The sequence below is a fragment of the Tiliqua scincoides genome, chromosome 2 (genome assembly GCF_035046505.1).
Source record: "Tiliqua scincoides isolate rTilSci1 chromosome 2, rTilSci1.hap2, whole genome shotgun sequence".
In the NCBI taxonomy this organism is placed as follows: Eukaryota; Metazoa; Chordata; class Lepidosauria; order Squamata; family Scincidae; genus Tiliqua; species Tiliqua scincoides.
In genome coordinates this window covers 132843411-132855005 of record NC_089822.1, presented here as the reverse complement: position 1 = coordinate 132855005, position 11595 = coordinate 132843411, and the positions used below count along the sequence as shown (strand labels likewise).

Here is an 11595-nt window from a genome sequence, read left to right as displayed (position 1 = left end):
TTGAAAAATCATTTTTCCACAGGTGAAAAATACCTGTAATAGCTTGCATGACTATCTCTCTACAACAGTAAAAAGCAGTTTTTTAAACTGCAATTTTAAAGAGATGCATTTTTCCCTTTCTCCAGGGATCAGCACATTCCTTTTCATTTGCAGTGGCCATTCATGTTGAGTCAAATCTGTGAATAAAAAATCTGTGTATATAACAAGGTTGGATCTGTATTGTCAAAACTGCAAAGACAGAAAGTTCACACCATCTCAAACAGAGTACTTCTTAGTGCTTGAGTAACCAGTGGATACTGGTCATGATAACTAAGTTGCACATCCAGAGCAAAGACTGCACATACTATGGCTACCTCCCACAAACCTTATAAGCTTCCTCAAGCCTGTCTGCTCTTGGGAACAGAATGCAATGCAACAGAATGGAACCAGCTCTGATCCAGCAAGGCAAGGTTTACAAAACCCATGATGATGGTTCAACAATATCAGTGCACTCAGACTGACCCTGTTCAAGAAATGGAGGCCTTAAGGAACAAACCACCATTTTTTTTTTTTGCATGAGCTTGAAGGAACGTGATGGCGATTTTTGTCTGACACAGGATCAAACATCTTTGCTTCCTGCTTTGTATTATGTAAGGCACAAAAGATGCACTGCCCTGGAATAGCACAGTGACTAAGCTATGACAGGTGTGAAACTGTCCTTGAATATTGATTGAAGAATGAACACTGTTGTAACACTAGGAGGGGTGGGCTACAACCCCTTTTGATTTATGAAACACTACTTTTTCCATATGCCGAAAGGACCAACCATCCCTCCAAAGGAAGTCTTCCTGCCACTGCTTGCAGACCATTTACAAACGTATCCAGTCCACTGTAGTTCTTTTCTGTAGTTTGGTGTAACTTTTTGTACATGTGAAATATTATTGACTATATTGTAAGCCTAGTGCCTCCCTCCCTCCCTCCTACTGTACAGAATTGCTAATAATGAGAATGAAAAGAAAAACACAACCAAAAAAAGGCTATCCTCCTGACCTACCTTTGAGGACTTGAGTTGTTTTGTTTGCTTTAGGAAAAAAAAAAAAAACCTTCGCTATTTCCTATTACCTCTAGAGCAGTGCTTTTCAACCCTTTCCATCTCAGGGCACACTAACAAGGCACTAAACTGGTCAAGGCACACCATCCGTTTTTGGACCATTGACATTGCTGGTGGGGGGGCTCACATTCCCCAATGGCCCTACTAATAAATAACCCTCCCCCACACTCCCGCGGCACACCTGGGGACCATCTGTGGCATACCAGTGTGCCACGGCAAAGGTTGAAAATGGCTGCTCTAGAGGGACCTGTGGTTTAAGCCACTAGGCCAAATGATGCCACAATTTGACAGGTAAAATGGAAAGGGAAGGGATGTGTGTACTTTAAAAAAGCCCAATTATGCAAAAAATTATTCAGCTAGCCAGGAAGGGAGACTAGGCCCTATGTAGAGACTCATGGGCCTTGAGGGGGAATTCCTAACTTTTTTTCTGACAGTACTCCTGTGCTTTATAGCATTTGCATCAAAGCAAAGGAAAAAAAAATAAACCAGGTGGTAACAACTTCTTGCCACAGCATGTGGTGAAAAGGTTCGCTTTGTTCCTTTCATGCAGCTGTTAGTGGCATAACACATCTGTCAGGGAAGAAAAACCCAACAACCCTATACGTAAGTACCAAACTGAGTTCAACCCACATAAATTTCAGCACACAGCCCTACTGATCAAGAGCTTGGGTTGCACCAGACAGTGCTCATGTTTCCCAACGCTTTCTGAATAACCATGACCTGGAGCCCTTTTGCAGAAAGGAAATCTGAGATTCTCTGGTTGCTAAATCTTGTGGGCTGGATGTCTGCATAATGCATAAAAGAAAGAAAGGGGGGGTAGAAGAATCGCATAGGTGCTGACAAAATCAACCTGAGCATACTCTGTAAATTTAACGCACGACATCCATCAGTAAGAATAAGTTGTACAAATCAGTTGTACAAACTACTAGTCAAATCCTGCAGTTTGCTTACTGGCACAATTGCTTGTTTTTACTGATGGAAATCATGCTGTCAACACATTGGATACATATATGCATCTATCCACACATGCCTTTTCTTTTGTGACTTCCACATCTTCTGTCCCTTTAGTGTCACTGCACAATGCACAAGCCAGCACACAGAAGATGCCCCACATTGCTCTCCTCCAGAGTCCTTCACTAGGAAGGGATCCGAGTCACCATTAGATCTCACCACCTGACATGCTGTAAAGCACCTCAAAACTTTTTCTAGATGTTCAAGGAAAGGGAATAAACTCACTGTTATACCAACTTGGGACAAAGCCCAGATTTAAACTAGTTCTCTCTAAAGAATGATACACCCAGTCCAGGTTTATTATAAATATTATTCTAAAAATCCCACTTAATCCCCAACACACAAGAGACAACGCATTGAGGAAAAACGGGCCCAGTCACAGGGGACAAACCTTCAAGAAAAGGCCCACACACCTCCATCTCTGCCTCTGAGTGAACCACATGGTTGGGTGGGATGGAGGGTATGTGATTTTGGTTCTAGGCCAAGGAAGCTCCAAGCTGGTGTGACTAGATGATGCTGAGATGCCCTTCGCTCTTGGGCTGGGTTACCAACTGATGCAGGAAGAAGCTTACACCACTTATCCTTTTCTGGTAGGATCCACTTTTGGAGAGGGTGTCCAGGTTCAACATCCTTGTCCATGTCTTGGTGCTCTGTACTGACAAAGGGAGGTGATGGAGATCATTCTTGCCAAGGGTGCAGGGCCTGCTCCCAACTCAGAAGCAGGCAAACATTTCATGGCTGTGGCCCAACAGGTTCCAGTCATAAAAATGCACAAACTTGGCTTGGACAGCATCCAAGCCAAAGGAAGGCAGAGCCTTCTTAGGAACAAGGACCGAGTAGAGTCTCGTGGGTGATGGGGGGGGGCGCCTAAAATCGGCAGTGGCTGCTACTGGTCACCCAGCTGCTGTAGCAGAGTCCGGCGCCGACGTTCCAGCTCCCCTTCGCTGAGCTCTTCGCTCTCTGAAGTGTCCCAGCCACTCTGCAAGGAGAAAAGCTGCAAGTGAGACATGCAAAGGCTTTTGGTCACCCCAAAGATGTGTGCCCGAGACTCCTTGCTGGCTCTCCCACACACTCCTGACCCACCCTTCCCCACCCCCAAGCGCCTTGGTTTTCACAGGTCTTACCCGCTCCCTCCTGGTGCCCCGGGGAGGGGAGTGGCCTCTTCCCTCAGGTCGCGGAGGGGCCTTCTCCCGCTCCCACTCATCAGGTCGGCTTGGCTCTTTCTTGTGCTCACCTTCGCTTTCAGGGCTGTTCTGTAAAAGAGACAGTTTGCAACTGCGGAGGGCAAAGGGCCTGGGAAGTGTGTGTGTATTGCCATGCTAAAATTATCAATCTTCTATGCCAGTAGGTGTCAAACCCTGGCCCGGGAGGCAAATCCAGTGCCTGCAAAACACTGTCCCCTTTGTGACCAGATCTTTCTGTTCCATGCTGCACTGTCTTACTTTTCCTTATTATTCCAGTTCTGGTCACCACATCTCAAAAAGGACACAGTGGAAACGGAAAAGGTGCAAAACAGCAACTAAGAGCCCGATCCTGTGGTCCACAGCGCGGCTCTGTACGGCACATGCCATAAGGCACATTTGTGGGGCTTGCTGCCAGGCTCCCGCCCAGAGCTGGGGTGGCGTGTGGCAGGCACCCGGGTGCTGCGGCTTGGCGGTCTCCTGGACCGCCGGGCTGCGGAACGGGAGGTGGGGGCATGGCCGGGCATGGGGGAGGCAGGTCGGGGGGAGGGGGAGAGGCAGATCCGTGCAGCCGAACTCCGCAGGATCCAAGGTGCTCGGGCAGGGCTGCTTGCCCTACACGAGCGCCTTTACTTTAGCGGCAACCAAAAGGTTGCCACTAAAGTGAGTAGCCCCATTGTGGAGCTACTTCCCTTACTCAGGGGAAGGGGACGAACATCCCCTTTTCCCAAGGAGCCTCCTGCAGTAGCGCAGGAGGCGCAGGATCTAGCAGGAGCCCACCATGGAGCCACTGGACCTGGACGCTGCAGGCAGCTCAGGATTGGGCTGCCTGATGATTACTGGGCTGGGGCACCTTCCTTATGAGGAAAGGCTACAGTGTTTGGGCCTCTTCAGCCTAGAAAAGAGGCGCCTGAGGGGGGACATGATTGAGACATACAAAATCATGCAGGGGATGGACAGAGTGGATAGGGAGATGCTCTTTAGACTCACACACCAGAACTAGGGGACATCCACTAAAATTGACTGTTGGGAGGGTTAGGACAGACAAAAGAAAATATTTCTTTACTCAGCATGTGGTTGGTTTGTGGAACTCCTTGCCACAGGATATGGTGATGCCGTCTGGCCTGGACACCTTTAAAAGGGGATTGGACAATTTTCTGGAGGAAAAATCCATTACGGGTTACAAGCCCTGATGAGTATGTGCAACCTCATCATTTTAGAAATGGGCTATGTCAGATGCAAGGGAGGGCACCAGGATGAGGTCTCGTTACCTGGTGTGCTCCCTGGGGCATTTGGTGGGCCGCTGTGAGATACAGGAAGCTGGACTAGATGGGCCTATAGCCTGATCCAGTGGGGCTGTTCTTATGTTCTTCCGCTTGTGTCAGGAAGTTACTCCTGCCAGCCACTTCGTCACCCCAGTAGGCTCTGTGCCCGGATATCTGTGTGGAAGTGGCTGGCCAAAGCAGCTTCCTGACACAAGCGGAAAGAAAAACAAGATGCTGCAGCATGGAATGATAAGCTCTGGACACAACGGGGAAGGTTTTCCCCTTACACAGCAGTTCTGCGGTTTGCGGACTGCTGTTCTATGCCAAGAAGAAATAGTCCTCATGTGGAGAATGATTTACTTGCACAAGTTATTCTGCTTGTTTTAGACCCCCTTTACATATATCTCATGTTGTGTGGCTACTTGCCAAGGCTCTCAGCAGCATGGTTCTTTGATGGGGTCTAGGATACCACACATGCTGACAGAATGCTGGCATGCAACCAGCATGCAAGAGCAACAACACACAATGCTTAAAGTTTGTAAAAGGTGATCTAAAGACACGGAAAAGAGCAAAGAGGACACTGACGCTCCCCCAGCCCCCACAGGTGGAGCCTCGTGTGCAGAAAGTCCCAGATTCAATCCCTGGTAACTCTAAACCAGGCCGGGGAGAATTTCTGTCTGAAATTCTGGAGAGTCAATACTGATCTACACAGATGGATGGTCTGACTTGGTGAAAGGTGACATCCAAGTGCAGACAACATGTAGGAACAACCCATCATAGACATGGAACTTCATACCATCTCAATATTTTTCAGTGAAATCTGATCACAAACTCAGTGACAAGTTATCCAATGTTAAGTGGTTACAGTACATGCCTGTATGCCCCGCCTGATGCAAATTCCCCCAACTACAGTGAAGCATATTCTGTGATCCCACACAAGGACAACATTTTGTATTTGGTGCTAAATCCTGCACCCCAAGCAGCTTAGTTTTCATTTAAAAAAAACACCCCACACCAGATTGTGTCCCTTAAAAGGGGCCCAAAAACTTGCAGGCCATAATCCTGCAAAATCTGAAAAAATCAAAGCAGGATTTCTCAGGAGTAAGGAGAAGACTTCAGTGACCTTTACAGAACTTTATCTTCCTCTTAATGGGCAGAAACATAAAATTCTGAAAATAAACCTCTGTCTGCTTATTGTAATACATTTATAGCCTGCTTTTCTTCCACAATGGAATTCAAGGTGGCAAACGTGGGGGGAGGGTTCCCAGGCAGGCTTCGATCCAGGCACCGCGCAAACCCAGATGTGCTTGGCTTCTGCAAGGTGACTATGTGATGGGTCTTCAGGACCATGCCCTGGGATCAATTTGCACAGATCACAGATCTCCACTGTTCTTGGTATGTCGGAGACTTTGGTCCAGATTAGAATTCTGACAGTTCAGTGCAGAGCTCATCCAGACTCACAGATTCCCTGCTTGAACAGATTTCCTTGTACAGCTCTGCAACAAGGTCTCCAGCCCTCTCCTTTGCCTGCACCCATCTCACCTACTCCCTAACACTGCCTGATCCTGTGGACTCACCGATTTGTGTCGCTTCTTCTTGCTTTTCTTCTTCTGCCTTTTGGAACGCCTAGTGCTGTGCTCTGCAGACAGAAGAGAAGGTGACAGTTGCTGGGTGTTATGCTGCTGTCATGGGGTGCACACAAAGAGCTGGTCAAGCCCAAAACACCTGTGAGCACATACTCCAACAACCCTTGCTAATGCCAAAAGGAGATTGCTCCAAGCATAGTGAAAGCTCACATATTTTGCATGGATTCCAAAGATCTCTTGAACGATAAGTATATGGTTCCATATAAAGGACACATCATCACTGATTTTGGACCAGTACGCGACTGATTTCTCACCTTTCCAATGCTCTGCTCTTACCTGAGTCAGGTGAGGAAGATGCTCCTGAACCAGCAGATTCTGAGTGGTTCCGTTTCTTGCGCTTGGCTGCACGGTGGGGATGATCTGAGCCTGACTCTGAGCCCTGAAGGGGGAAAATGGCGACTCAACAGACAGGCACATTCAGAGGGAGAAGGGAACTGGGCATGCTACTGACAAACAGGAAGAGGGTGTAGCTCACTGGAAGAGCATCTGCATTGAATGCAAAAGGTTCCAGGTTCAATCCTTGGCATCTCAAGGTAGACATGAGAAACCACCACCACCACCTCGCAGACTGGAAATCTGCTGAGTCAGATGGTCCAGTTGTCTGACCAACTCCGCAGAAGGCAACTGGGGAGGCCAAAGAGACAGTCTACATGTTCAGTACACAGGTGTACGTCAATCATCATTCAACACCACCTGTTTTTAATGCAATAAATGCCCAGCAGCTATCCATTTGTAATGCCCAGTTTAGATGTATCCTGTCAGATTGTGTGTGAACTTGTGTGGATATAGGCCTGATCTACTTGTGTTTGTCAAATTCTATAAGTGTGTTGGGGGAATCCTGTAATGGACTATTCACTTCAGAATAGGCATACGCTAACATGTCGGAGATTGCCAGTTTTGAATGTTCTCCCGTATTTAGAAATGTTTTTAAATTCCCTGCAAGTAAAAACCGAACACATCCTGGAGAAAGATTCTAGGCCAGCATCTCTGCTGTGCTAGTTTTCTACTTGCAGTGAGTTTTTTGTTGTTGTTTTTTAAACTGCAGTGCCTTCAAAGAATGCCATTCCCACCTACAGTTGTATAGTCCATTGTGCTACCTGAGGACTCAGCCACTTCATTCTGCTGCAGGCACTTTTGCTCCTCTGCAACAGCCACCAGAATGACACAAGAGTTTGGTTGGGAGAATGTCTTTGCTATGGGGAACCCAACTGACCCTGCCCAACAAGTAACACAGGTATGCCCTTCCGAACCTGGGTCACCCTCCCATCTTTTGCCTCTTTGTCCTCACCGAAGCGGAGCGCTTGCGATGGTGCTTCTTGGGTTTCTTGCTGTGCTTTTTGGCCTTAGCATGGAAGTGCTGGCACTCAGTCTGTGGGGGGTGGGGAGGGGAAGAGAGAGATAGAGAGAGAGTTCACAACTCAGCAGAGCATGGCTACTTTTGACACAGCCATCAAAGCAACAATCTTCCTCCTCCCCACTACTTCAACCACCCACTTCCTTGCAGGGTTCAAGGCAGAGGATCCTGCTGAGGTTCAAACACTCCTAAGTTCTCCTGATGCTTGAAAATGGTTTTCCTACCACCTCCTGCTCACCTCCAGCACTTGTAGGAATTCACGAAAGAGCCGAATGCGCTCAGATTCCAGCGTGATCTGCTCAAAGGCTATGTTATTGACGAACCGCTCTCGTACCTGGCAGGAAAGGCAAGAGGCATGGGTTACACCCTCTCCAAAAAACACACAGGGCTTTGGGTGTGCCAACTTTAGACGGATGCATTGCCTTGTGGCAACTATCTCTGTAATCGCTCAAGACAAAATAATTCAAGGGATAACTAATTACCAATCCTAGACCACTAGATCAGTCATTCCCCATGTAAGTGCTGCAAGAGAACAGCTAGTGTGCTGTGACATATGAATGAAAGGCTCCTGGGAGACCCCCACCCATCCACCCTCAGGAGAGGCTGCCCACTGTGTCCCTGTAAGAATCACTGCTCTGATTTTGCCTGCTCCAATTGGCCTCTGCAGTGTCTCTTCATGGGTGTGACTGACTCATTTGGTACCACTTGATGCAGAGATGAAGGAGAATTACCTGCCCTTGGAGAAAGCTGCCTGGCACATCTCTACATGAATAATGCTTTGATGCTGCCCTCTTCCCATAAGGGGTCACACCCAGATCAGTGTTCCTCAACACAGGAGCATGAGAGGTGGATATGTCTTCCTCAACTAGATACTAAAATAAACCCCAAAGCGGAACTACTCATCCATTCTACCCAGTTGTGCAAATCACTGGGGATGGGGCAAGCCAAGCTGCTCTCCAGTAGCCGATTTATGCTGCTCCAGAGAACCTGCAGTTTGGAGCAGGAAACCTCACCTCATCCCAAGGAGTGTTGGGCTCCAAAGGGGGGGCTGCCTGTCGTAACATGCCCTTGAACGCTGCCTCCTTGCGCCGCATTTTCCGTGTTTCTTCCTTCTCGCGCTCGCGCTCCCGAGCCTCAGCCTTCTCCAGCAGCTGGGGGGCAGGACAGAGAGGGAGACAGGCATCACCAAATGGTGCTGTAGTTATCTTGCCAAAGGGTCTCCCAATGGTCTACCACAGTATCCCCAGAAATCAGGCCCCCGTGCTCTGCACTGCAAGAACAAAGGGTTGGCTTAGCACATGCGGTGCCCCTCCCCCCCAGCCAACATCTAGACAGGTACTGCCCCTGTACACAGAAGATCCATTTATACTATCATGGTCGGTACCTACTGACAGATCATGAATTCATTTTAGAGGGAGTCTTAGCTTCTGGACAGTCCACCAAACCAGTTTCAAAAGTTAATTAGGGGCTGTGGGAAGAAGGACTTTCTACTGTCAGTCCTGAACCTGCTGCAAATCCTCTTCACTGGATGACCCCTCCCTTCGTATTATGACAGAAAAGTGACATTCTGTCAATCAGGCCCCCCTGACTGCTGCTCCTTATTTACTGAGAACCAACAGTGGGCTAGTCAGTGTACTGAAGAGGCACACTTGGTCCCTGTCCTGCCCCCTCCTCAAGCACTTCCCTTTCACAAAAGTCATTCTATACCTTGCAAACCCCCCCCCCAAAGATTCCCTGGTCCACTCACACTATTAAAAGTCAGCTTAATGTTGCCAGCATCCAGCGTGGCAGCGCGCTTGTCAAAACTGATGACGTGGGCAAAATCCTCAAATGTTGTATTTACTTCCACACTGAAGCTCCGGTCCTGCCAAAGGAGAAAAGGGGGGTGGGAGAGAGAAGGAACAGGAAAGCATTAGAAATTCCTCAGCAGAATCCAAGGGTTTTCTTTTGAGCTATGCAAAAACTGCAAGAACCACAGACCATAAGGAACCCTTTTTCTCCTGAGATGCAACTGTATCAAAATACAGAGTCGGGCTTTTCATCATGCCCAGCAAGGATAAATTCATACTAATAATGATACTAATAATAATGTCCAGCAACAAGTCCCCACCTCCTTTTTGTTTCGTATGAGATCCAAGTTTGAAGTTCTGATCAAATGATTGTTCACCACTAATGTGATTGCTTCATTCATCCTAAATCAAGATACTGTACTTTGTTCTGGATTTTTTTCCAAGGGACTGGCAATGCTACTTGCAATTTTTCACTTCGTGTCCAAGTTATTCTTTACAGGCAGGGCTTTTCAAACTGGGGCGTCGCGACACCCCAGCCTGTGGGCCCTGGCCTCTGCCCTCTTAAGAGGCGGGCGCAGCCTGGAGGGAGGGAGGAGGCAGCGGCATGATCCCCAGGATCACGCCGCTCAGGGGGCTGCAGGGGCTTGGGAGCACTTACCCAAGCCTCCTGCAGCCTCTCCAGGGTGTGGGGAGCCCGGTGCAAACCTTTGTTAGGGCTCCATGCAGCAGCGAAAGTGGAGCAATCCTGCTCCACTTCTGCGGGGTGCGATCACTCCGCTTTCACTTTCACTGCTTCGGGGAGCCCTAACAAAGGTTCGCACCGGGCTCCCTGCACCCTGGAAAGGCTGTAGGAGGCTTGGGTAAGTGCTCCCAAGCCCCTGCAGCCCCCTGAGCGGCGCAATCCTGGGGATTGCACCGCTGCCTTCCACCCACCCCCGCTGCCTCCCCCCGCCCCCGCAAGAACTTACAGTGGCTCAAACTCTCCTGGAGGGTTTGAAAACCACTGCTTTACAGGGTTGAACCACTGAGAATCTGCTGGTAGAATTCTCTTTTGGAAGATAGTGTTTTCTTGTTAATTTCATTCCTGAGAATCACTTTTAAATTCAGAAACCATGAAATTGACATACATGCTCTTATTATTGAATAAAGACCAAGAAAGGCGGTATATAAATACCTGTTATTATTATTATTATTATTTATTATTATTATTGTTCAGTGGCAATGCCCTGAAAGAGGGCCCAGATGCTCCAGAATTGTGAAGCTGGGCAGTGGGCGGGTATGTCTATTGAGCACAGGTGGAGTGAGTTCTTGCAGGAAAGACATTAGCTTTGTGTCCTCTCAATGCCCCAATGGCCACTGCACCTTAAGAATGTCCTTGATGATCTTCTTCTCATCATGAAAGCGTGCCTTGAGATCTTCCACATAGAACTTGAACAGATCCAGGGGGGTAGAGCCTGTAGTCCAAAGAGTAGAGCAGCACAGCGCATTATTAGCACCTGTCACAAAAAAGGCTTTTGATCATAGACTAAGACAGACAGTGGTTTTCAAACTGCCTTTGTGTTCCTTGAAAGCCTATCAGGGTTCCTAAATGAGAAGACAACTATTAGTGGAAAAAGTTCCCTCTGAGACAGACTGTCCCCAATCTATCAGTCTACAGCAGCTGTGCCATTCAAGGGTGTGATCTGAGTGTGTTTGAGGGCAGACGCCCAGTTCTGTCAGGGTGACAGAGAGGTCTCATGAGCTTGTATAGTGCCCTGTCTCGACTGAGAAGAAGCACAACGTATCAGTGGTGCTGGTGATGTTTAATGGAGAGGGCCTGAAATGTGACTTGTGCAGCTTGAAAACTCACAGTGGGCTTCCACCCCCAGATTCCTTCAAAACTGGAGGTCTTGAAGAGGGATTCACCAACTGCCATGCCAGTCCACTCCACTTTTTTCCAACAGAAAATAAGAACCTTTGTGAAGTGAGAGGGAGTAAGTGGTGGCAGGGAGGGCTCACAAACAGTTGCCTGTCAGGCTCTAAACTGACAACGACCCTCCCTTACTCTGCCCCTTTTCTTTAGCCACCTGGTCAGAACCTTCTGTGACCTCCCCCCGCCCCCCACCAGCCAGCCTTACAATCTTTAGCCTACTCTGCACTGCTCCCACTTCCACTGTTACTCCCAGTCATTCTGACAATATCACTTCTCACAGAAGCTGGACTGCAAACATTTTGTGACTGAAAGCTGTCTCCTCCGAATGGCTGGAACATTCCAGCAC

At 48.3% G+C, this 11595-nt stretch overlaps 1 protein-coding gene across 3 annotated transcripts in view; it reads right to left on the bottom strand.

Annotated features, from left to right (window-relative positions):
• Window positions 1–2393: 2393 nt before the first annotated feature.
• The window catches only part of PRPF40B (pre-mRNA processing factor 40 homolog B), a 30698-nt gene continuing 21496 nt past the window's right edge, over window positions 2394–11595 (bottom strand). For 2 of the 3 annotated variants that reach the window (XM_066615730.1, XM_066615731.1), the window contains 9 exons: window positions 10700–10791; window positions 9295–9411; window positions 8561–8698; window positions 7786–7881; window positions 7482–7562; window positions 6470–6572; window positions 6125–6186; window positions 3226–3354; window positions 2394–3080 (listed from right to left, as the gene is read on the bottom strand). In XM_066615730.1, coding sequence (XP_066471827.1) covers window positions 2988–3080; window positions 3226–3354; window positions 6125–6186; window positions 6470–6572; window positions 7482–7562; window positions 7786–7881; window positions 8561–8698; window positions 9295–9411; window positions 10700–10791 — 911 coding nt within the window. In that variant the 3' untranslated portion in view covers window positions 2394–2987. Of the gene's footprint in view, window positions 3081–3225; window positions 3355–6124; window positions 6187–6469; window positions 6573–7481; window positions 7563–7785; window positions 7882–8560; window positions 8699–9294; window positions 9412–10699; window positions 10792–11595 lie in introns of those variants that run through there. The other variant, XM_066615732.1, reaches the window with a different exon arrangement.